At 35.3% G+C, this 26947-nt stretch overlaps 1 protein-coding gene across 1 annotated transcript; it reads right to left on the minus strand.

Moving 5' to 3' along the window:
* LOC111881674 (protein MOR1) lies at nucleotides 1-26947 on the minus strand. Its single transcript, XM_042896751.2, has 45 exons — nucleotides 26444-26947; nucleotides 26201-26306; nucleotides 25874-25997; nucleotides 25585-25664; nucleotides 25325-25502; nucleotides 25186-25250; nucleotides 24997-25070; nucleotides 24810-24895; nucleotides 24599-24712; nucleotides 20964-21083; nucleotides 20738-20840; nucleotides 20506-20642; nucleotides 19735-19800; nucleotides 19499-19639; nucleotides 19320-19391; nucleotides 19112-19216; nucleotides 18920-19025; nucleotides 18730-18842; nucleotides 18563-18650; nucleotides 18373-18473; nucleotides 17413-17626; nucleotides 17257-17336; nucleotides 15410-15562; nucleotides 15239-15314; nucleotides 15020-15144; nucleotides 14815-14925; nucleotides 14594-14743; nucleotides 8317-8391; nucleotides 8161-8242; nucleotides 5052-5158; nucleotides 4903-4971; nucleotides 4749-4823; nucleotides 4584-4679; nucleotides 4394-4495; nucleotides 4081-4182; nucleotides 3808-3990; nucleotides 3191-3256; nucleotides 2996-3118; nucleotides 2855-2932; nucleotides 2345-2503; nucleotides 1810-1950; nucleotides 1320-1417; nucleotides 965-1121; nucleotides 795-888; nucleotides 1-71 (listed from the first exon to the last, which is right to left on the minus strand). Exons 1-45 carry the CDS (start codon nucleotides 26601-26603, stop codon nucleotides 67-69), a joined length of 4860 nt encoding a protein of 1619 aa, XP_042752685.1. The 5' UTR covers nucleotides 26604-26947; the 3' UTR covers nucleotides 1-66.

Raw genomic sequence — 26947 nt, forward strand, 5'->3', positions numbered from 1 at the left:
CCTGGAGATTATAAATGTATGTCCACAAAGCTTCACTTAATTTCATTTTCAAGTTAAGAAAATATATCAACCTGAAAAATATTTAAACCTCAACTTGTCATGGGGATGAACACTAAACTAAAACTTAAAAAATGTTTTTTAATTGTTTATTATAGCATCTTACTTTCATTTCTTATTTACTAAATTACTTTTTTTGGTCCTCTAGTTTACAAAATTTTGCAATTTTAATCCCAAAAAGTTCTCTTGCAATTTTGGTCCTTAGTTGACGTTCTTGAACATTTTTTATAACTATTCCTAGTAAAATGACTCTTGGTCAATGATTTTTGCAAATTTGGTCCTAAAAAGATTTCTATTGCAACTTTGGGCCTTATTTCAGGTTCTTGTAATGTTTTTTTGGTCCATATTCCACATAAAATGACTATATTTGATCCTTGATTATAGCTAACTTTTTCTATTATGGTCCCATAATATACTTCTTGTACATGGAACAGCCGAACATGGACCAAAAAAACATTACACAAACCTCTAATAAGGACAAAAACTGCAAGAGAATTTTTTGGGACAAAAACTAATAAAAAAAATCAGCTATACTTAGGGACCACTTATATCACAACAATCTATTGTCAAATACATTCTTATTAGTGGATCCTACTTTCAAATAAAATCTTTTTACATTTAGATATAATAATTGGGTATTCTTTTCAAAGTAGAATGTTGTAATAAAAAAAATCTACGTATGTTGCGATTTAATGCCTTCAACCCAAAAAACAAGACAAAAGAAGGAAGCGACTGACCTTCAATTTGGCATTCTGCAGAATGTGTGGTAGCCGTAGGCATTGGATTATTGGGCATCGAAGGAGTTTGACCAGCTGGCATCAACATTCTGATCTAACAATTTTTAATAATAAATAGTAGAATTAATACGATGATTTAAAATGATGCTACTTGTTTTAAAAAACAGTACCTGAAGATTAAGATCAATGTAGGCAAGTATTATAGGTTGGGGTTCCATATCTATTGGGACCATAGAAAGATTATCTTTTATTGCGGGCCCACGAAGCTTTACAAGCTCATATAAAAGAGTTTTCACCATGCGGAAAGGCCTCTCCTCGGTTCCCGCTCTATAAATAAATAGTTAGAATAGCAAAAATAAGGAATATATTTTATTAATTTAAGTAAATTTCTATCATGGGTAACAAAATGTACAATAATAAATATATATAATACTTATAAGAAATAAAGTAGATTGTCTATATAGATAAAGACAAAAAGTAAAGTACGTTGCTATTTTCTGTATATTTCCTTAGGATAATACAAACCTCCTTCTGATTTCTTCCACCCCGAGTTCTTCCAAGTATACATGAATGCTTTGGAGTATGCGGTCAATGTTGACATCATCTATGGTATTTTCAAGAGCCTTCATCAATGCGAAGAAAAGATGGTAAGTGTATAATTTACAATGTTTCTAGTAACGAAAAGAGTAAATTATATATTTGGTCCCTGAATACAACTGATTTTATCAAATTTAGTCCCAAAAAGTTTTCCCATGCAAATTTTGTTCCTTATTTGAGATTTTTCTAACGTTTTAGTTCCCTATTTCAAGTAAAATGAATATATTTTTTGGACCAAATCTGCAAAAATCAGGGACCAAAAGTAGTCATTTCACTTTGAACATGGAGCAAAAATGTTACAAGAACCCCAAATAAGGACCACAATTGCAAGTATTAACTTTTAGGGACCAAAACTAAAAAAAGTAGCCATACTCAGAGACCAAAAATGAAATTAACTCTAAAGGAAAAGAACACTAACCTTTGTAAGTTTGATCAAGCATTTGACTACCAACTCAGAGAAGTTGATACTTCTTGTAGCAAAAGACTCATTTGAGGGATCCCCTTGTGGTTTTAGGAGACTAATGAGTATCACGAATGACAAAGTCCGCTCTGCAGTATCCTGCATTTACAAAAAAGTCAATACACAGTTGAAAGTAGAGTAAATTACATTTTTGGTCCCTATGTATAGCCGATATTTAAAATTTTGGTCCCAAAAAGTTCTCTTGCAGTTTGGTCCTTTTTTGAGGTCCTTGTAATGTTTTTTGGTCACCATCTGATCCAAGTAAAATGACTATCTTTGGTCCATGAATTTTTACAATTTTCGTCCAAAAAATAGTCATTTTACTTGAAACGGGATCAAATATGTTTACAAAAACCTCAAATAACAACCAAAATTGAGAGAGAAATCCTTTTGGGAAGAAAACTAAAAAAACAACTATACTCAAGGATCAAAAATGTAGTTTACACTTGCAAATATGTACATGAGTTCAGTAGGGGCACATATGAAAATTCACCAATATCTTGAGCACTAAAACATTTAATGCTTTCAGAAGTTGACTACCATTATCCATCCTTGGAACCCTTTCATCTAAAAGCCAAAGCAAAAGCTTCGTAATCAGATTCTCAAGTGTTCTCTCGCTGACCACATGAGCAAGTCTTTTATTTTGAAATATCTGCGAAATATATATAAAAAAACAAAAACACAATCCTGTAAACTTAAAGTAAATTATATTTTTGGTCACTGGGTTATAGCTGATTTTTGCAATTTTGATCCTTATCTGAGTTTTTATTGACGTTTTTAGTCCATGATCAGTTATGCTCAGGGACCAAGAACACTTATTTTACTTAGAACAAGGACCACCAACATTACAAGAACCTCAAATGAGGACTGAAACTGCAAAAGAAATCTTTTTACAACCAAAATTGCAAAAATCAGCTATACTCAAGGGCCAAAACTGTAATTTACTTTAAACTTAATGTAAAAGGATCAGAGAAGAAATGTAAAGAAAATGACACCATTTCACCTGCATGAGTGTGTTAAGAACATATTTACAAGGCCTAGAAGATTCACCCATCAAGCTGAAGTCAAAAGTGATTGCCACCTGGCAAAAAAAAAACATATGTTAAAAACACACATTTTCAACAAGAAATGAGATCAAATTTACCTTATATGCTAAACAACAAACAATTCTGTCAGCATCTTTGGCTAAATCATCCATTAAATTGCCTTCGGGGTCATTGGTTGCGGTTTCCAATTCTTGGCATAAAATTTTCATACCTTCCACAGCCTGCAAATCAACAATTTAAAGTATAAAAAATTTACAAAAGTTATAGAAAATGTAAAGAAGTTGAATTCACACCTCATCAGGAGAGCAATATGTAACGATATCTAGAGCCGTATTGAGGGATTTTAGTTGTTCGGTTATCTGCAAGATGATGATCAAAGGTTCATTAAGGTGGTATTGGTATGGTGTAATTGAATAAGGAATGGAATGAAGCATTACGGCTGAATGGAAAAATCATCTTTGGTTGCTACATCGGAATGTAATGTGATTCCGGCTTACATTCCATGGGAGGGTTGTTTTTATTTTCATTCCTTGATGAAATAGAACGATATAGCATAGCTATATATTAGTTGTATTTTTATAATCTTCAAGAAAAGTAATATTTTCATTAAAAACTATAACTTTAATATATACTATTTTTTTTTGTTATTTTTACATTATAAATTTATTCTAGGATTTCATGGTATTTACCTTTTTCTTGTAAACAAATTTTTATTGTGATATATATTTTTTAGTTTGAAATACAAAGAGTATATATTACTTTTCTTTATTTATCAATTTTATTTCATTTAGTTTTGTAAATTGTACATAAAAAAAACATTATCTTTGAATGATCTATTTCATTCCTTCAAGTCAACCAAACATGATAATGGAATGTAAGGATCCATTCCATTACTTTGTGATTCCATTACCTCAACGTAATGATTATCGAGCAAAAATCCAACAAGGTCACCACACACAGTTCTTGTTCTGTTATTTCTAGAACGCAAACCTTCCATGATATATGGGAATGTTTTAGAAGCAGAATAACAATATATCATCTGCTTCATTAGTTCCCGCATTTTTTCTAGCACTTTCTCATTTTCATGACCACTCTGCATAACAAATTAAGAATAGAGCTGATATTAATATCATCAAATATCCACCATAATATAAGTTTTAAGCATGTATAGGTTCAGAATAACCTTTTCAATCAAACAAGGAAGAAGAATGGAGGCTTCAGATTCATTCATGGTGTAGTTCTCATTCCTCAATGTGTCAAATAGCTCTGGGAGGAATTCCAGTACCTTAATTATAACCATGTTTCAAAAAAATATATAAGTTTTTATACGAACTCTTGTTATGGAAAGGTTTATTCATCAAAATAATCAAAGGGGTGTGTGAGTAAACTTTTGAATTTGTTGGAGGGCTTAGCATTTTTATTATTAACTAATTAAAGGATCCAATGTCATTCTTAAAAGTTTTCTACATAAAACGAGGGAATGATAGGGAGTTCACCTTAAGTAGACAAGACGTGTTGGATTCACAGATTCGCAAAACAAACCACTTTAATAGTATATCTAAAACTTCAATTATCTCCTTGGTTATTGAAGGAAGTTCCTGTGTATAGAATATAAATATATACAAATGTGAGTGAAATTAAACAAAAAATTAAACTTCTCAAATATTATTTAAATAGAAAACGTACCTTCTGAAGCATCTCAATCCCATCAACTTGTTTTTTGAAGTCCGTGCTCAAAAGCTGTGTGTGCAAATCCTCCCTCAAGTACTTCATCAGATCATTCTGTAAGGCATTTAATTAATTTTCTAAGATTTCAAATACAACCAAAACAATGTCATTATATATAGCAACCTCAAGATCTTGAATATGCTCTAATCGCAACTCTTCAAATTTAAACCTAAGAGCCACACTTCTCTCCCGTTTATCCTGCAAGTAAATAAAATTGTATGATTCTTATTTATTTTCCAATTAACATATAACATTTATGGAACTTAGAGGATAGTACCTTATTAGAGTCCTTGACATTTAGCAAAGCTTGAGGTTCTGGCTTTGAGTCCTTTGTTGAATCCACTTTCTTCAATACAGAGTAGAAACAATAAATCTGATATCTATTTTATAAATTAAAATGAGCAAGTTAAAAAAGATGTATCATACCGAAGATACAACTTTGCTTCCATGTTTTGATCCATGGCCATTAGACTTTCCAACCTTTTTTTTCACTGCTTGCCAACTTGAGCCTGTTTTTGTAGCATCATGTATTTCTGAATGAAGATAAATACATAAGCTCATCAACCTCAAAAAAGGAAAGTAACAACTAAAAGGCGACTAAATGCAACATGATTTAATTTATTTGTGTATTCCTACTTTCATTTTCTTTATTACAGTATTATAATTTCAACTTTTTGTTATGCATCATACTTGATAAGTCTGCAAGTTAATAGATAATAAGTATTTTATATTCTAGGAGGTTATTTTGTTTCCATTTTTAATTTTGGTAATTAGGATCTTTTATTATTTGAGTCGATTTTAGAGTCTTTGTTTCCTGATTTGAGTCTTTTGTTTATCCCTATTTAAAGGGTAGTGATTCATGAAATAAAATAGGCTGGAATTTGAAAACAATCAATAGAGTAATATTAGGTTAATAGCTTAGTTTAGTCTCCTGCAAACAGGAGGCTAGGTTACAGGGGAGTTCATGGATTTTTCAAGCACTAGCACTGGTCCTGTCACGAGGTCTAGCTCCCGGGTCATAACAAATTTGGTATCAGAGCCGCTCGTGATGTCGACACAACACGAAGAGCTGATGAAGAAATCGGAAGCGTTCATGATCCAACAAACACAAAGCAACAATGATTTGAAGACACGTACCAATGATTTAAAAGTGGCTATGACAGCCTTGCAGACCAAGCAAGCAGCGATGGAAGAGAGATTTTAAATCCTAACCCAAAACAAATCCAACAGACAAGAAGAAGAAGATGAGAGCGTGGACAAGATGTTCGAGTCTGATAGATTTGATGACCCATCGGAACAGGTGTGTGGAAAAGGACGTGGCGCCACCTTTGGTGCCAATCCAAACAGTAAGTTTTCGTACCAAGGAGGCTTGGCTAGAAGAGATAAGGGTTTGATCCAGGAAGGAGCAGGAAGAGGATCAAGCAAGGCTTTTGAATAATGGCGGACAGGTGAACCCCAACCTTTCAAGCACCATTGGGAATCCATACAACCAGAAGGGTCAAACAGAAAGGATCAGGGGGCACCAAAAGACTCGGAGGAGACAGAAGATACGGGATACCTTGGGGGAAGAGTACCAAGATTCACCAAGATGGAGTTTCCTACATATGATGGGAAGGGTAATCCAGTCGAGTGGCTTCAAAGATGTGAAGACTTCTTTGAAGAACAACAGACCCCTGCTGAAGCTTGGGTTAGACAGGCCACCTTTTCACTACAAGGTCGAGCTAGTGGGTGGTATCATAACCTGCGAAGAATAAAGACTCGCTTGAATTGGTTCGAGTTCTCAGAAGAGTGCAAAATCAGATTTGGACCCCCGATGAGCATGAACCCGTTAGGCGAGTTAACTCGATTAAGGCAAATAGGTATGACCGAGGACTATTGTGAAGGCTTTGAGTTGCTGCTGGGGCGAACGAAAGGTGTGACTCCGGAGCAAAGTGTTTGGCATTTTTGTGCAGGTTTGACTAATGCTATCCGTTATGAAGTAAAGTTTGCTAGACCCACCACACTATACTATGCTATGAACCTAGCCAGACAGATTGAGTTCAAACTCATGGAGGAGGGACGACCAAGGAGTTTTGGAGCACCTCTATTAACTGGGAATCAACCCTCGGCAGGAAGCAAAAACCGAGAGTCAGCAGGTGGTGAAGCCAGAACAGTGAAATCTGATGTGCGGAACCCAACTTTGAAATGGCTTACGGCTACAGAGATGGCGGAAAGGCAAGCAAAAGGATTATGCTTTAACTGTGATGAGATGTTCTCGATCGGCCATAAGTGTGCGAAACTGTTTGGTATCATGTTGGAGGATGAAGAAGATGTTACTTGGGATGATCGTGTTGTTTTGACCCACGCGTACCCAGATTTTGAGCTTGCGGACAAGCTCAATGCAAAGGAAGGGAGTAATGTTATGCATCATACTTGATAATCCTGCAAGTTAATAGATAATAAGTATTTTATATTCTAGGAAGTTATCTTGTTTCAGTTTTTAATTTTGGTAATTAAGATCTTTTATTATTTGAGTCGATTTTAAAGTCTTTGTTTCCTGATGAGTCTTTTGTTTATCCCTATTTAAAGGGTAGTCATTCATGAAATAAGATAGGCTGGAATTTGAAAACAATCAATAGAGTAATATTAGGTTAATAGCTTAGTTTAGTCTCCTGCAAACAAACAGGAGGCTAGGTTACAGGGGAGTTCACGGCTTTTTCAAGCACTAGCACTGGTCCTGTCACGAGGTCTAGATCCCGAGTCATAACACTTTTTTCTTATTAAAGCAGTGTATTTTGTAAGATCTGGCCAATTATAACATTATACTTTCAAAACTACTTATTATGACATTATAATTTGAAAACTTTACCTTATTTATATCAGTAAAAAATTGTTTTGTATTTGGATGTCATTGACACAATTGGGTAAGGTTCTCAACGTAGAATGTTGTAGCTAGGGTTGTTCACAATTTTGATAAAACCAAATTGTCCAATTCGGCGATTTGGATTGGACTGTATCGTATGCATATTCGGATTTTTGGATTGGTTTGAATCAAAACCAAATTATTATTTTGGATTGTTGTGGTTACTAAAATGAGAAATGGATATTCGAGAAAAACTGAATGACAATTTCTTATTCATTTGTTTGAACTTTTTATATTTAATATATATCTTTAACCATTTATTAATATGTTGGAGTTGGTTTTTTAATTATATTAGAGTCAATAATAAATATATGATGGATACTTTTACAATTTGTTTAATTTTAGAGTTATGATGGAAATTGTTGTATTGATTGAATACTTTATGACAAATCAAGCTTGTTAATGTTCAACTAGTTATATACTTTTTGGAATGTCTCGACTTTTGAACTATATACTATATTTGGTAAAAAAATGAGCCAAATTGTGAAAACCGATCCAACTTGGGATCGAATTGATCCATTCAAACAAAGACCCTTAGCTTTAATAAGGAAAATGGAAGTAGGATGCCATAATTAACAAATCAATGGAAGTATGGTGATATTCATTGCATTTAAACCATATACAAAGTCATACCTAGAATTGGACCATATGACTTCAACCGTTCAAGAACAATTGTCAAAGCAGGTCCTTGGATATCTTGTACATTTTTCATGACCTAAAGTGGATAAAAAATTGGTTATTGAAAAATAAAATAATTAACAAAAAGATCAAAACATGAAGACTACATACCATTTCCGCTCCACAAACTCTCACTAGTTCTCCAAAAAATGTTTCTGCTGCTTTACGAACATCCACGGACTTGTCCTGATGACAAACATAGATTACTCAATGATGTCTTGAGTGAAAATTTCATATTAACAAATGAATATAATATTTCTAAATGATTTAAATGTCATAAATGGGTCACTAACTATTTTATATGTTCAAAAATACCATGGCTTGAAAAGGTACTTTCAGAAGGTAAGCAACTATGCTCACAAAATACCCTTATTTTAATGGTATTTCTAAAAAAAATTCAGTTGCTTACCTTCTCATACTACTTTTCAAAAACAAGATTAAATTATATTTTTGGTCCTTGGGTACAACTGATTTTTGCAATTTTCGTCATTATTTGAGGTTCTTGTAACGTTTTTTGGTCCTTGATCCATTTAAATTAACTACTTTTGGTCCTCGATTATAGCTAGTTTTTGCAATTTTGGTCCCAAAAATATAGGCATTTTACTTTGAGCAGTGGCCAAAATCATTACAAAAACTTCAATAAGCTCACAAGAGAAATTTTTTTGGGACGATATATTAAACATGAGTATTACATAGGGACCAAAAATGCAACTTACACTCAAAACAACAACAATAGTTTGTAAGTATTAGACTAGGCGATGTTAATTATAAGTATATAGTTAGAGGGCTAAATGTGTAGCTTAGAGGCTTATATATACTTATGTAATTATCATTCAGAATATACAATACATACACTACGCATATCAGTATCAGAGCCAGCCGAATACCTCACAAAATCCTAAAATCTGCCGCCGCCCTCTGCCATCAGAATAACTGTTCACAAAGATACTGTTCACGAAGGTACTGTTCACGCCCTCTTCAGCCTCCTGATCAGCGTCACCTTCTGCTACCTCTACAATGACTCTCACACTTTTTTCTTCTAAAGATAAAACAACACACAACTCTCACAAATTTGGATTTACTCTATCTCCTACAAACTATGGCCACTGGAAAGCCATGATTCAACCTTTTTTCCTCACCAGTAGCTTATTCGGCTATATCGATGGCACAATTCCTCAGTCCACTACCACAATACCATCAGCAGAAAAAAATGTTGCAGCCATTCCTAACCTTAGTTACTTGATCTAGCTATCAAATGATGCCCATGTCAAAATATTACTCATGTCCACGATTTCTAAGGCTGCCTTTTAACATGTACAAGGTACAACTTCTCGTGATCTCTGGCTTTCTTTGGAACGAGCATATGCCCCACATACATCCTCCAGAGAATATACTCACAAGATACAACTTCTTAAAATCGATATGAAAGGTGATGAGACCTCTACCGCCTACCTTACCAGAGCGCGCAGGAGTAATCTGTTGCATTAGAAAACATCGGTAAACCAATAGATGAACAAGATCTGGTGATGCTCGTGATTTCAGGGTTGCGAGAAGAATACTCTAGCCTTAAGTCCACCTTACTTGGCATGGAGAAACCTATCGCCTTTTCAGATTTGATGGACTGCTAGCTGATCATGATTACTTACTCCGAAAGAATACTCCATGTCCACCACTTGTTCAGGCCTTTACAGCTACCACATCGAACCGTTTGTCTTCGATTTCTCCGGACATTGTGTAGTCTCTTCAACAGTTGATGGCTCAATTAGGCTCAACATTTAACCAAACACACCACAGGCTCTCTATTCCAACCCCAACCGAACAAGTAACAACAATTCAAATCTTAGTCGAGGTAACTACAACAATCGGGGTCGTGGAGGACGTGGAGGCAACTACAACAGTAATCGATATCGATCTCAAGGTGATGGAAATCGTAGGGCCTCAAATCAAAACATGGTGTATGAAACTTGCAATAGGTGCGCCATTGCACATGTTCCCATCTCAATGACCCAACCGAGACCCTTCCACTATTCGGATGAAGCAACCATCTGCCATTTATGCAGATTATCAGTCTAAGCTTCCACATCATGGTTCCCAGACACATGTAGACACAGGTTCCAACAGTCACGTTATCTTAACGGATTCGATACTACTGAGCCATACTATGGAGAAGACAACCTTCATGTCAGCAACGGTAAGGGCTTACCCATTCTGCACATTGGATCAAAACGTGTTTATTCTCCTCACAAAACCTTTTCTCTAAACAAAATTTTTGATGTTCCTGATATCAAAAAACACCTTTGTGTTCAACAATTTTGTCTCAATAATAATGTTTTTTTTTTAGTTTCAGTCTTCCTTTTTTGATGTGAAGGACGAGGACACACAAACTACCTCCTTACGGGACCAAGTAACAGTGGTCTCTATACCCTTCGTCTTCCTACCTTTCAGTCGCTGTTTAAAGTTGTTTTTTCTTTTGTCCGAGCTTCCTCCAGCATTTGGCATCAAAGATTAGGGCATCCTCATCCTCAACTTCTTCGATTTATGCTATCTAAGTTTAATTTATTCGTTTCGAATAATAGTTCAAGTTGTCCATGTAATTCCTGTTTTATTGGAAAATCTTCAAACTTTCATTTACTTCCCATCAAATAATAAAAGTTCTCATGTTTTGGACTTATTTTTTTATGATGTGTGGGGTCCTGCTCCTGTTACCTCTTCTGATGGTCACAATTATTTCTTACTTTGTGTTGATCATTGTACTCGTTTTCACATGGCTTTTTTTTTATTAAAACGAAAATATAATGTTTATGCCCCCTTTAAACAATTTTTGATAACTGTTGAACGTTAATTCAACACTAAGCTAAGACATGTTCAAACTAACTAGGGAGGCGAGTTTCACAATCTCTCCTCTTTTTTCTCCTGTCTTTGCATCATTCACAGTCTCTCCCATAGTTACCTAATTCGTGGTTCGCTTCGGTACGGGAACGAGGATCGGGAACGCAATTCGCCATATTAACTGTATCCGGTACGGAGGGGGGTAGGTTCATTTCGGAACGATCCGGTACGGTATACAATTTAGTATGGTACAGTGTACCAAATTCCAAAACCAAAACATGAACTTTGAGTAAATTCGGTGAAATAAAAATAGAACAAAAACAAAAGAAGAATAAGAAGAATGAAGAAGGAGAAGAGTAGAAGTGTAGAACAGATTTGGATGATGGAATTCAATATGTATTTGTAGGTATACATACATGTTAGTGCTAGTCTGGTACGTATAGACTTTGTAGAAATTGGGAATTGGAACAGTGGTATAGAATGCACAAACAATCATTCTAGAAGATGATTTCAAATTGAGTAATATATACGCAATTATAGTACCTAGAATAAGAAATTGAACATTAGTGTGTAAGATGGTTCAGTGAATTAGAAGAATTAAGAGTCGATGTGGAAACAGTCGGCAGTTTCGCGCCATTCCAAAAAATCGGGATACCAATATCAGAAATTGACGTACTAATTTCAGAAATTGAACCCAAAATCGTGTTTTGGAACTATTGGATTACTGAATCAAACTTGTTCCAGATTTCAATTGGGAACTATCTCGACACCGTACCGGTTTGCGATCCAGGTCACGTTCGGAACACTTTCGTACCCGATTGGGTACGAAACGATTTGGTACGCAATTCGTGGCCTTCTGAGCGAATTAGGTAACTATGGTCTCTCCTGTCCTCACACAAGTGAACAAAACGGGATAGTTTAGAGACGCCATCGTCACGTCCTCGAAATTGGTCTCACCTTACTAGCCCAATCCAATGTCCCTAAACGTTTTTGGAACCTCGCCTTTGAAACTGTTATCTACCTCATAAATCGAATGCCTTCCCGAACCACAACCGGTATCTCCCCTTTTGAACTTCTCTTCAAACGCAAACCTGACTTCTCCTTCCTTCGTGTTTTTGGATGTCAATTTTATCCCCATCTTCGTCCTTACAATTCTCACAAAATGGACTTCTAATATACTCCTTGTGTCTTTTTAGGTAATAGCACCTCCCACCACGGTTGTCGGTGTCTTGATCCTTTCTTTGATCGCATCTACGTAGCTCAACATGTTCGCTTCAATGAACATGTTTTTCCGTTCCACTCTACTCCTCCTCCTCCTCCTCCTCCAACACCCGCTTCCATCAACCTATATGTATCCTCTTACCCTGAACCTTCCCAAATCCCACCTTCCTCTCTAACTCCAAATAACTCTAATGATCTGCCACAACATACCACATCTCCCCCCTCAGATATTCCACCCAAACCTGAACCCAAACCCCCCATTCATACGTAATCGTCAACATTCCTCTTTAAACACTACTGACCAACCCCACTCTTCCTCCTTTGAGTCATTCCAATGAGCCACTTCCGCTACCATCCCGCCGGCCCCACAACTGTCGGCGTCTGACCCACCAAATAACTCAAATGATCTGCCACAACATACCACATCTCCGTCCTCGGATATTCCATCCGAACCCAAACCCCCATTCATATGTATCATCGTCAACATTCCTCTTCGAACACTACTGACCAACCTCACTCTTCCGCCCTTGAGTCATTCCAACGAGCCACTTCCGCTACCACCCCGCCAACTCTACAACCGCCGGCGTTCGACCCACCAACATCCACCACCCATCGACCTCGCCCTGCTCATTTACGACAACAACCCAAACAAACCAAACCATTCTCACATGAATCATTTCACACAACTACTACTTCCTCCGTTCCTGAACCTACCTCCTTTTCCGTTGCTAACAAGCATCCTCATTGGCATCAAGGGCTCTATTAAGAAATGGTACATGGACCTTGGTTCCTCCTATGTTTGGGTCCAATGTAGTCGACTGTAAATGAGTGTACAAACTGAAACGTGATCAGACAGTGGCTATTACATGCTACAAAGCTCGTCTCGTAACAAAAGGTTTCAATCAACAATCCGATATAGACTACACCGAGACATTTAGCCCGGTAGTTAAATGTACCACAATCCGTGTTGTTTTATCTCTTGTTGTCACACAAAAGTGGTCTCTTCGACAGTTAGATATTCAAAACGCTTTTCTTCACGGTGACTTTAAAAGAGATGGTTTACTTAGAGAAACCACCTAGTTTTATCGATCCACAGAAACCAGATCATGTTTGTCTTCTTCACAAGTCCCTATACGGACTGAAGCAGCCGTCACGGTCTTGGTTTCAACGACTTTCATCCGCCCTACTCACCTTAGGCTTTTGCGGATCGAAAACTGATCTCCCATTGTTTATTTATTGCACTAACGATATTCTTTTATACATTTTAGTTTATGTTGATGACACCATCATAACAGGGAACAATTCTGGTGCCATTGATCACTTTGTCCACAGTCTCGACAAGTCCTTTGCGGTTCAAGACATGGGTCCACTAACCTATTTCTTAGGTATTGAAGTTCAGCGACATGACTGCGGTCTACTTTTCTCACAATGCAAGTATATTCTGGATCTAGTAGAACGTGCCAATTTCTCTACCCAAATCGGTTCCATCTCCAATTACCACCATGGCAAACCTAGCCCTAGATGATAGCCCTTCCTTTCATGATCCAATACAATATCGTCAGCTAGTGGGCGCCTTATAGGTGTCACCCTCTCAAGACCCGACATTACTTATGTAGTTAATAAAGTGTGCCAGTTTATGCATGCTCATGCTCGTACTAAAAATCACTGGAAAGCAGTGAAACACATTTTGCGTTACCTAAATGGCACTGCTGATCATGGCCTTCGGTTCTCACATCAGTCTGATGCCGTCCTACACGCCTACACCGATGCTGCTTTTAATTCATTTAGTGCCTTCTCCGATGTTGATTGGGCTGGTTGCACGGATGACCATCGATCCACTGGAGGATTCGCTATCTATCTTGGCTATAATTTAGTTTCGTGGTCCGCACGGAAACAAAAGGTTGTCTCGCGGTCCTCCATTGAGTCTGAGTACAAAGCCCTGGCTGATACAGTTGCTGAACTGACATGGTTGTCTTGCGGTCCTCATGCCCGAACAAAACATGTAGAACTTGATTTTCACTTTGCCAGGGAGAAGGTTGGTCAGATAGCAGATGTTTTTACAAAGCCTCTAGCCGTTGAGAGATTCTTGTTTATGAAGTCCAAGCTAAGAGTCGGAGACCGCCCTTAGCTTGAGGGGGAATATTAGACTAGGTGATATTAATTATAAGTATATAGTTAGAGGGCTGAATGTGTAACTTAGAGGCATATATATACTCGTGTAATTATCATTGAGAATATACAATACATACACAATTCATACCAGATTATTAGTAAGAAAAAAAAATAGCTTGTAACCCATTTATGATACTAACCCTTTCTTAAAAAAATAATTAAATACCGTCATAGCAATAGCAACTGGTCTCAGCAAACTAATGGCATCAAGAAACTCTGCTAATCCTGTAAGTTTTCTACATAACCAATCAAAAAGATCCTTCCGTCCTTCGACACCAAGTTTAGCATCAGTCAAACAAGTAGCAATATATGGTATCTAAAAAGAAACCAAGAGTCAAAAGGTAATAACATAAAATAAGGAAAAAATAAAACATGCAGGACACTAACCATTTTATCGAGGTGAGTAACAGCAACCCAAGAATCCAAAGTTGCCAATGTACATTCTCTCATTTGCTTTTTGTTGTCACCGAGACATTTCAAAACATCTGATAAAATTCCCTAAAAAAATATCAAAAATCGGTTGCTTTTAGAGTTGCAATTTGAAACTATGGAGTATATATAGATGGAATATTGGAAGGCATATTTAATGGACCTTGCTTGACTTATCAACTGCGGGTCCCATAGCAGATGCAAGACCACTTATACAGGTCAAAGTAGCCATGGTTATATTTTTGTTGCTGTCATATAGCCGACCTCGAAGAGCCCCAAACAATTCCACTATTAAAAAAAAAGAAAAAAAAAAAAAAAGATGACACAAGATAGTGAAAAAACATGGAACATGGTCCACCAATGCAAATCATTACTATATTACCAGTTCCATTAGGCTGAATACGTTTGTTGGCTTCTTCCACGATTTTATTTACTGCTTCAATAGATTGCAAACGAACCTTCACTCAATTAATAACCAATAATCTTAGAATGATTCAAGTATGGATTTTTCATGCTTCACTAATTAGTAAAACAATAAAATTAAAATTCTCACTTTCCAATTAGAACTCTCGAATTCTTTAAGAAAGGCTGGTGGTATCTTTGAACTAATGTCCTCACGTGGCAAACCATCCAAACCACCACCAGACACTGATGATGATGCAGCATCTGAGGCCTTGACAGTCTTCTTTGGTTTTGTGCCTGCACCCTGCAAGAAAAAGTACTTGAATGTTAAAGATAACCACAAACTATCTGAGATTTTTTTTATTGAGTTACATAAGTTCAAATTGTATTAAAAATAGATCACTAGACATTAAATAAACATTCAATGTTGACATAACATGTTGTAGCAGGTATAACAGGTTTTATGCCTACGTGGCATAACTTTTAATGACATAGAATGGCAACATACTATTTGAAATTTGTTCATGAATTCATTAAAGTTCTAATTGGGTCTAATAGACACTTAAACATCAAACTTTGTTACAATGTTGGCAACCGGACCTTATATAGAAGTTTGTAACCGGTATCCATGCCAATGTGGCATCCAGTGTGGCTCCTACGTGGCAAACTAGTTTCTATTTCTATTTTATATTTTATCTATCGTTTATTTTATAGTAACTTAACACAATTTAAGTTGGACTTATTTCTGGAAATGATTTTTACCTGAATGGAGTGTATTCAACAATTTCATCTTTGTTTGTTTGGAAGAAATTATATAAGAAAAATCAAACCCAAAGATAAAAAAAAAAAAAAAAAAAAAAAAAAAAAAAAAAAAACGAGGTGTTTATTTTTTGTTGAATGGACACAATATGTTTATTTACTGGGGTTTGATTTATTTTCTTGGATAACTTTCCAAACAAACTAAGATGAAATAGAAAATATACTCCCTCCGTCCCAAAATTATATTGTCCACCTTACTATTTTAGTTTGTCCCAAAATTATTGTCCACTACCAAAAGTAGATATACACTTTTACCATATTATCCCTAACATTTAATAAAGTAAACTTGAATAATTACAAACGCACATTTCTCATTGGTTTTAGAAAAGGGCAAGAGGGTCATTTTACTCAAAAAGACAAAACTAATGATTGTTTTTCTTAATCTATGTGTTTTTTGTCTATGGACAATAATTTTGGGATGGAGGGAGTAGTTAAAAACTAATTTGCCACGTACAAGCCAAGCTGGCATGCATACTGGTTACATGAGGTCGGATTGCCAACATTGTAACAAAACTTGATGTTTAGGGCTTTATTAGAACCAATTAAAAATCTGATGACTAAATGTACACTTCTCAAATATTTTGTTGTAATTATGTCATTTAAAAAAATGTTATGTTGGCATAAAAGAGAGTGGAGACTCCCAAAGTATATAGACAACTATAGGACGCCAACGTGGGATACACTAAAAGACAATAGTTAGGTTGCAAATATTGATTTTCTTTTTATGCTTAGTGATCTATAACTGAACACAATTAGAACTTAGATGGTCGAATGAGAAAATCTCAGATAGTTTGTTACCTATTTAAGTCATTAAAGCTATGTTTGGTAGACTAGCTGATAGACGAAAAGTTGGCTGTTGATAAAAAAACATTTGCTAAAACTAGCTGATAAGCTAGCTAAAATATGTAAAATGACATAAAAGAGCATACATAAGATAGAGTTTTTTTATAATTAATAAATGATATATTTGGGAGAATTTTGAAAAAGCTCAATAAGCTCGTTGAAACGCCATTTTGTGTAGCTTTTTAAAAAGCTAGGATATAAGTTACATTTTTGTTTGCCAAGCATGACAACCTAAAGAAAATCGAAAAATAAGCTAGCTTATAAACTAGTTGTGGCGTGCCAAACATAGCCTAAGAACCCAAATAGCCAAAAACAATAAAAAAAACACGGACAAACCTCAAATGGATTTTTTTGACACTCTGCCTCAACTGCAGTAAGGAGGGAAGGCTTGACATCTGAAAAGAATGCTTTAATATCTGCAGACAAGTATGCATCAGTGACTGTAATTGTGTAATAAAAAAATATGACAGAAAAATAAGTAAGAACACATACCAGGACCAACAAATTTGTGTAATGCACCAATAAGTTTAATGGTAGCATTTCTAGTAGCAGATGCACTTGATTGTAAGCCAATATTTTTGCAAAAATCAATTACATCCTTCAATTTAAGATGTGCGACACCAAAGTCTTCAACTGCAGAAACCATCCACAACAACAGTCCCTCACTAATCTTAGGGTTCTTCTGCTCTTTCATTATCTTGAACATCTACAAAGAATATGGAATATAACTTCATTGTTAGTTAAACTAAAGGGCTCGTTCTTTTTTTATTAAATCATATATGGGTGAAGTGGTAGAATAGGTAATGATGTCTGTATTTATAGTGTTGTACACATAAAGATTGTTCCTTTTTTGGACTGAATGAACTGTCTGAATCTAGTAAGACTATTTTACCCTTCTATGTATAACTGATGGTAAAAAACAAATGACTGTGTATCTAAAAATTGTTACAAATCAAAGTTTAGTTTCTATAAATTATGATACAAATCATAATATGATTAGTAACTTCAATTGAACATGATAAAGAAAATCATAATATTATAGAATTTTTTAAGCCGAACATAATAATTAAGAGCTGTTTTAATTCGTTCTATTTTAAACGAAACATAAATTGATCTATCATTGGATCAATAGTTTATGTTTTTCAATTATGTCAATTGTATTATTCTTATTAAACATTAATCAAATTGTATTATATAAATTAGTAAGTTAGTAACAATTATGATGTTTAACATTTTCTCATCAAGTTGGTAAAATTAATAACAGTTGTGAGCTGGAAACAAGAATAACGGCAAATAGGTAAACGTTAGTGTCTTAATAAATTAAGCCGCACATTAAGTCAAAAAGAAACAGCCACATATAGCTGTCTAGATTACGTGCTTAAACCCTTAAGCTCATTAAGTCCAAAAAAAAAAATCTCATACGCATAAATTAGCACAATTCGATACACTTACCCTTTCAAAAATAAAACCTGGGCCCACCGCCTCAGAGAAAGTTGTTAGACATTTCATAGCTTGAGTGCGTGTCTTAATATCGGCCAATCTTTCATAAAGCCCTGTAGACATGTGGCAAAGCTATAGCATGATTTGTATATATTTGCAAATAACTGTTATCAGTAAAAGTTCACATAAGTGATCTTTTTACCTCCTATGCAAAGTACAACACACTTTTTTGAGAACTTTGATGCAGTAGAAGCTATATGGTTGACAACTTCAATCACCAGTTGCTGGACCTGCAATTTCCAATCCAAAACAACATATCATAAACTCCATAATATATTAATCATGTTTTTTCATCAAAACTTCAAGTACCTTTATGTGTTTATCACTCCAACCAGGAACAACACAGAGTAGACGGATTAAAATCTCAACTGACTTGTCAAGTTGCTGGAGTGCTTCAACTTCTTGTTTGAATGAATTAAGTGCTGCAAAAAAGAACATCATAAATCAGAATGTTACATTTTTTCATATTTAATTTATGAAAATGAGTAAAACAAGAAACCTTCAGATCGTTTTTGCCATGCATTGCTTTTCAAATCAGCAATAGTTTGTGCTTGAATCAGAGATTCTAATCTAGTTTCAATCTCTTCAAGACTCATTTCACCTGGCTGCAATTAACAAGCCCAACATGGTATTTGACTAAGTCAAAGATCTTGTGTGTGTGTGTTCGTGTTTGTGTAAGTAACTAACTCACCTCAACATCTTCAGGTTGACCAGATGTTTTGGTTTGACTTTGACTTGGTCCATCTGCTTTCTTGCTAGCACCTGTTTTTCCCGAAGCCACCTTCTTACCGGTAGGCTTGAAAGTGGTAGAGAAAATTATAAATTGGGAAGTAAAGATTTTCAAAGAATAAAAAAATAAAAATAAATAATAAGTATGATGGATTATAGGTGAAACTCACAGCAGCAGGAGCAGGATTTTTCCCACTAAGCATGCTTGCAGCTGACTTTTTAACAACAGTTCCATCAGAAGCCTGCAAGTATATATATCACATTACTCTTAAATAAGTGTTACTTGAACATATTATTAAACAATATTAACAATAAATAAAGATTGAAGTGATGAAAAAATAAAACACACCTGGGCAGAAGATACAGTTCCACCTGAGGGTCCCACAGTTGAAGCACCAGATCCAGAAATACCAATCATTTCTGAGAGCTTCTTTCGTCTGATATCATCAAGTTTTTCCAATGACTTCTCCAAAGGCCTCATGCCAACAATCTAAAAAGAGGAAACAAGCAAGTGATATTATTTACAGTTTTACCCCCACAATATTACTAGCTTGTCAGTATGATGATGATGGTATAATTAAGTACCTTTCCTATTGATGCCAAAACTGAAAATGCAGCATCCCTCACTTCAGGTGTTCCATCGTTCAGACACTATAAACCCAAATAAGTTCTGTCTTAATGACTAAAAGCAAATAAAGTGGTTGAAAAACATAAAAGGATGTCACCCCACTATGTAATAACAGCATAACTTATGTTACAACATTTTTTATATACAATAATAACGTGTTTTAATTTTTGTTTGTATTAGTCAATTAATTATCTTTTGTTATTTTACGTAATTGTCAAGATAATATATCATATCAACAAAGTTTCATTAGCGTATTGCTGTATTCTTATTTCAAGTTTTAAATTTTTTTAGGTGGTGTAAATAAACACTTCAAAACTCACAAAGAAAGAAACTCTATAAAGATTTATTAATTGAACGTAAATAAACCGAAGTTCCTTTTATTGATTTATAGAATTATGTAAAATTATACAAAAAGGTAACACGTAACAATTTCTAGTTTTATTGATTTACTGGTTAAAGTTCATAAAAGAGTTGAGCTTGCTAGGTGGAACAAAACTGAAAGTTGGGTATTAGTCAAATACGGTCAAACTGGTAAACAAGTTGCCTTTTACCTTTTTGACACGAATAGATCAAAAATGAAACTTGAGTGCTAAAATCTCTTAACAGTTTACAGTATCTAGGTAGATAAAACCTGAAACTTGGTTACTATGTGATGGCATTAACTGTAAAAACTAAAGACAAATAAAATGGTGGAAAACCTATATCAAAAGTCCACCTATTTGACTAACCTCCATGCAAATTGGAACATAGTCCTTGTGCACTTTCAGAATAGTAGCCTTGTTGCTCGTTTCAACACAATTTGCTACCCAATTCAATGTTAGTGAACGCACATGTGGAACTTTATTTTTGACAGCTGTTTTAACGTCTGTTGTAAAGCCATTTATTAGGACACTAATAGAATTTCAAAATGAAAAAAAAGAAAAAGAAAAATCAAATTAAAAATAAATAAATAAAGCCTACCTTCAACAATATCAGCAAGAGTCAAACATTTAGCCTTGTGCATTGCTTTGAGAGTATGAGAGAGTGCCTCGGCCATGGTAGGCTTTTTCTCTTTTAGTTTTTCCTATAAGTCACAACTTGTTAACTAAAATTGAAGTCAAAGTAAGTGATAGCAAAAGGAAACTACTTGAATGTAATAAAAAGGGATAGGCACCATTACAAAAAACATGATACAATGTAGACTTACGAGTAAAATAGGCAACAGGAAGCGTGAACTTGCAGAAAAATGTGTTCTTAAGCCCGATGCAAGATTCCCAATTGCCTGGACTGCTTCTACTGATACAGCAAGATTTACATCCATAACAAGCTGCATAGAGAATAGAAATTTCCTTATTTGTAAAGTAATATACCAGAAATGTCATCTCTTTTCAAAGAAGAAGCTTCATGAATTGTTTTTGCTGCTTATTTATATATTCTCCATCTAAAGTCTAAACTAGAAGATTTAGTATATATGCAGTGTCAATCCAACACACGTCCTTTTATTAACTATTTTTGCATTTTTAAGTTCTTCTTCCATGATAAGTACCCCTATTTCTTTCCATCACATACATTTAATTTTTACCGGACTTGATTCTAATGATCCGTTTGTTCGATTAGCTTTGATACCCAAAAAAATCTCTTGAAAAAAGGGTTGTTTGGTATGATGGAATAGAATCATAAAAAATAGGATGAACAACTTAATGGAACAGCATTACATACGATTATATCGGTAAAAGTACGCATATAAATAGATTTCATTTCATTTTAAATACATAACATGTGTTAAAATAGTAAAAAAAAAAAAAAAAAAAAAAAAAAAAAAAAAAAAAAAAGTTTATTTCTCATTTAAAAAAATTGCTTACCTAAACAAAAGATAATTAACATTAATTACCATGAAATCTTAAAAGGGAAAATGTCATTATAGTACAATAAACTTATGTCTATGGCTCGATTTAGTCACTAAAGTTTTTTTTTATGCAATATGTCATTAAACTTATAACTTACCTTCTATAAGTCAAGTTCGTTAGTTTTTAACAGATCATCACTTAACCAGTTATTCTAAATTAGATGAATGGTCCCTATGGTTTCAGTTTTTTTCGTGTTTCGTCCAGATCACCATGGCTTGTCTCGAGGATGAGTTTCGTGGTGTGTGCCTTTTCTCCTTTGTACCGGACCCCACCGGCTATAATTCACATAGTTGCGGTTCCGACCAACCTAAAACCTTCCTTCTCTTGGAATCGGATAGTTATCGCTTTTAGCAGTATTTGCAGTGTACATCATCAACTCGACTTCATTGCTATAATTCTCGTATTGCCCTTGCATTAACTCAACTGGGGATACACACAATTGGATCTCACTCTGTGCACCGTTTATAGAACTCTCAGCTTCAGCTACAATGTTTGAGTTTGACCCTAATTTTTCCCCGTTACTAGCTGTAATATTTTTTTCACAAGCGGTGTGGCGGTGGCTACGACAGTTCTAGATGGAAAGTTTATATCTACGGAATTTGAGTTTTTGGATTTTTTTTCATTTTCCGAAAAGGAGTCGAGGTCAATTTTGGCGATTAGTAAATCTTGGGATTCGGGATTCCTTGTGTGCAAGTCATAGCCAGTGGTGTTTCATCTTGAAAACTATCGGGGAAGAACTTGTTTGGGACTGTTCTTTTGGTTTCAAGATCATATTTTCTAATGATAGAGTTGTTGCTTCGTTTTCATCTTCAATCGTTTTAAAAACTCGTCTTTTTGTGAATGAAGAGCACAAGTGTTTGCTTTTTTGGCCTGCCAACATCAACCTAATGATCAGAAGTTTTGGTTTGTTTACTAAATCGTCGAGGTTCCCTTCCTAATGCTGGTTTAACCAATCATAGATTATAGGAATTGGAATGCCGAATTGATTTTGGGATTCCTAATTGAAAATGATGTAGATGAAGGATTACACACCATGAAACTCATCCTCGTGACGATCCATTGTGATCCGGACGAAAAACGAAAGAACATGAAACCATAAGGACTATCATGTAATTTAGAATAACTTGTTAATGCGAGATCAGTTAAAAACTAATGAAAATGATTTAATAGACAGGTAAATTGTAAGTTTAAATAAATTGTTATTGTTATTTTAAATTATTTAAATAAAAATGATTTGTAATTATAATATATCATTTTATTCCATCAAGGAATAAAAAACACCCATTACCAATGGAATGAAAATCTTCCCAAGAGAAGGAATCAAATTCCCATTGGTGATTGTGGTGTCGCCATATCATTTTGGTGTTTCAAGAATTAACACAAGTGCTAGAGGGTCCATTCTATGATCCAGTACAAGTTAGGTGGAGCAGAGTGCACACTTGTATAAGGCGATTTTGATCCGAGCACGAAGAAAGTTGGGGATCTAGGGGTGGAAACCTTTGGAGTAGAAGCGAGTAATGTGAGTATAAATACACATTCTACTCCACATTTTGACATACCTAAGATTTCGAGCAACTCGCATACAGAACTTGTGCTTGCTTAATTTCTTGTGCCTAACAGTTTATGTGTTTTTTTTGTAAGGTTATCTTACGAAATTATTTGCAGATTCACAGACACACATGGAGCAACTAGAATTTGAAGAGAACTGATTACATGATCCTCAACTATCCAAATGATTTGATTGTCAATAAATCCCTATTTCACCCACCCCATAAATTCCAACAATTCCATGAGGAATGCTCCATTTCATTCCTACGTGGCAAACAAACACAAGTGTTTTCATTCTGTCGTTTTGTTCGTAATTATGGCCTTATCGCTCGCCCTTTTACGAATCTCACCAAGAAAGACGGATTTATATGGACCGATGAAGCTTTTACTGCCTTTAATTAATGCACTCAAGCAAGCCTTGGTTTCGGCTCCAGTACTTCAGCTCCCTGATTTCTCTTCACCGTTTACTGTTGAATGTGATGCTTCATCGGATGGAGTGGGAGCCATTTTGACTCAATCTGACCATTTGGTGATACCTTATTGCTTGGATATAGCTGACATTCAAAAGGGATTAACCCACGACCCGTACACCAGTAATTAATATTTTAGCAGCGCTCGTGAAAGATTCCTCTTCAGTTCCTGGTTATTCACTCGCGGGTCAACAACTCCTATATAAAGGGCGTTTGGTCATATATACCTGATTATGGGAGACCGCGAAGTACACTTTTGCCATGCAACACCTACAGGAGGTCATGGTGGGTTTCTAAAAACACTAAAACGGGTTTCTTCTCAATACTATATATAGGCCTCAATTAAGTAAAGATGTTCGAACTTTTGTTCAGCGATGTCTTATTGCCAACAAAACAAATACGAAACCTTATCCCCAGCAGGGCTGCTGAGCGTATATGGGAGGATATCTCATTTGATTTCATGGTGGGACTGCCTCCTTCGCACAAGTTTGACACAATTTTAGTAGTAATTGATTGGCTGAGCAAGTATGCACACTTCCTTCCTTTATCTCATCCTTTTACAGCCAAAAGTGTTGCTACCCTTTTCTGCAAAGAATTAGTCCGTCTGCATGGTTTTCCCCGCTCCATTGATGTTATTTTTTTAAGCAACTTCTGGCAGGAGCTCTTTCGGTTATGTCAAACTAAACTCAAAATGAGTACGTGAGGTGCATGGCACTTGAAGCTAGAAAGAGGGCATTCTCTTGTGTTAATTTTAGTGGATTGATGGTTCTTTGTTCCAATATGAAAGGAATAGTCATTGTAGAACTCCAATCTTAAAATATCAGGTTGTAATGATTTGTCCTTGGTAATAAAGATTCACAAATTAAGCAGCCTAAATAATTTATTCAATTGGATCAAAAGATTGTTGTTCATAATACCTTCTTAAGTGCACGGCATACTTCTATAAAATCTCCAGGAGCAATCCTCTTTGCCGACGCAAGCTTATTCAATCCCTCAACAGCATTTTTCCGCTCCAACCATTTGCTAGATTTCTGGAAAAGAGAAAGTAATAAAGAATTAATCTAAAAATAATAATAAAATATGGACATGGATGCTAATTCTTATAAAGCAGGGAGAAGGAGCACTTACCACATCTTTCCAAAACTTTGACTTCTCCAATGGTGTTAAGATATCAACAGGGTCAACAAGTTCATACTCATCAATTTCCTCAGGAACTGGTACACAATTTCAACTCGTTAAAAAGAAATAATTTTTTTAAAAACAAACCAACAATTCAATAAATATAGCTGTTTGTTTCATTAGATTCATCACATACTCTCGGCAGCAGATTCTTCACCAGCTGGGCCAGAGCCTACAACTTCCTGTTCTAATTCCTTGTCTTGCTCAGATCTGGCAACAAGTAGAGAATATATTCATAGTTATTATTGTCAATATAAAAAAAATATATTAATTACTAAATAACACAATAAATTTGTGTAGGCAACTTAAGAAACGAGTCACAAACCTTATTTTCCGTGTAGGCTTTGCAGCCCCCGTAGCATTAACAAGCTCAGCCTCCAACTCTTTTTTCTTTAAAAAGTTTGAAAAAACAAATATGAGTTTTTTAAACGAATTAAACATGTGTAAATCATTCATCAACATACCATTGTATCCCGCATTTTCTCAAACAGTATGGATTTAACATTGTCTCTACCAATCCAACGACAAAGCTCAAGTGTTAACCCTTTAGATGAAGCACGGACATTTTGATCTTGATGATCAAAGAGTTCCGGAAGCATCTTCAATATTCTCTTTGGTGGCACAACTTTTGAACCAAATTCACTTGCATTTGGAATGGCAAGCAAGATTTTAATTTTGTAATTGATAAACAAATAGAAACTAACAACGTAACTCAGTTGCAAACCTTAAAGCTTGAAACATCACATCTATGGCAGGAACAACAGCTTTAGCAACTTTGTTTTTTATCGCTTTCTCCATAACATCCTATCAACAAACATTCCAATAACAAAAATAGCAACATTTACCTAAGATTACACTATTTTTGTCAATTTTGGTGCAAAAAATGGTGTTATGTGTTGGAGATGATTTAATAGAGGGGCCAAACTCATATAAACCGAAAAAAACAAGATTCCACATTCCTACCTCATAAGATAAACATCAAATTCAAAATAACTATTTGTCATCAAACTTACAAGGAATGCATCCACAGCCTCCAATTCCACCCAAAGCATAAACACCATTTGTGCCTTCTCCACTGTTTTTGGCCTCCCAGTAAGACATTTTGCCGCAATTGCATCACAAACTTCCTTGGCATACCTACAAAACCAAATTATAACTACTCTTGTGTCTTTGAAATGGAAGAAGTTAAACATATTGAATGAAATCTTAAAAACATTTATGAAAATTTTACACTTCAGAAGACTGGTCGTATAGAAACATCCAGCTTCTCGTGCATGGAGTGTTGTTAACGTAGGTAATACAACTTATCAAAATCAAAGAGGAAACAAAATGGGTTAAACCTTCCAGCATCAGCATCCGCGGCTTTTAAGTAAGCAATTAGGGCATCAAGCGCCTTATCTTGTACAGGAGCATTCGAATCAGCAATGGTTTTCTTAAAGTAACGTCCTGATCAAACCCCATAAAGAATCAACAAAAAAGGCAATATTTGATATGCATTACATGATCGAGGTTAAAAAAGAGCGAACTTTGGATCTACGATGATCAAGGGAAAAAAAACATAATGAGAAGCGAAACTGACTAACCCAATTCACGGATGCGATTATCTTTAGGATCAGTGATAGAGTCGCAGAGGGCGGCAAGGTCAATGTTGGCATCGTTACGCACCTTCCAGTTCTTGTGTAACAATCGAGCCTCCCATGGCAATTTCTTGGCATCTTTCAGCAACTTCTCCTCTTCCGACATTGTAACAAATTATATATACGTATAAATATGTATACAAATGCGTGTATCTATATACAAAAGACGATCAAATGGAAGTCTGTAAATTGTAGTGTGTGGGAAGAAGAACAATAACGTTTTTGTCCTTGTCTTTCTCCCCCGATTTGAAAACGAAGAAACATGGAGATTTGGGGGGGAATGTCGGGAAAGGGATGAACTTTGAGTTTTACGAATTGGTGTGCGTCGGGTGACGTAAGACCGTTAGAGGTACACATAACCCTACGATCCGGATTTAAACCCAAAGTGGCAAAACCAGTTTTACAAAAATGCAGATCGGATTTATACGCATTTGGCTTGGGAATGTTCGA

The sequence above is a fragment of the Lactuca sativa genome, chromosome 7 (genome assembly GCF_002870075.4).
Source record: "Lactuca sativa cultivar Salinas chromosome 7, Lsat_Salinas_v11, whole genome shotgun sequence".
NCBI classification, from domain to species: domain Eukaryota; kingdom Viridiplantae; phylum Streptophyta; class Magnoliopsida; order Asterales; family Asteraceae; genus Lactuca; species Lactuca sativa.

Coding starts and splice junctions, on each gene's coding strand:
- LOC111881674 (XM_042896751.2), bottom strand. CDS start 26,603: ATGTCGGAAGAGGAGAAGTTGCTGAAAGATGCCAAGAAATTGCCATGG. Junction 8,392..14,593: donor CAGTTGCTATTGCTATGACG/GTATTTAATTAT, acceptor GTTTGTCATCAG/GACAAGTCCGTGGATGTTCG. Junction 1,418..1,809: donor GCTTGATCAAACTTACAAAG/GTTAGTGTTCTT, acceptor GCATTGATGAAG/GCTCTTGAAAATACCATAGA.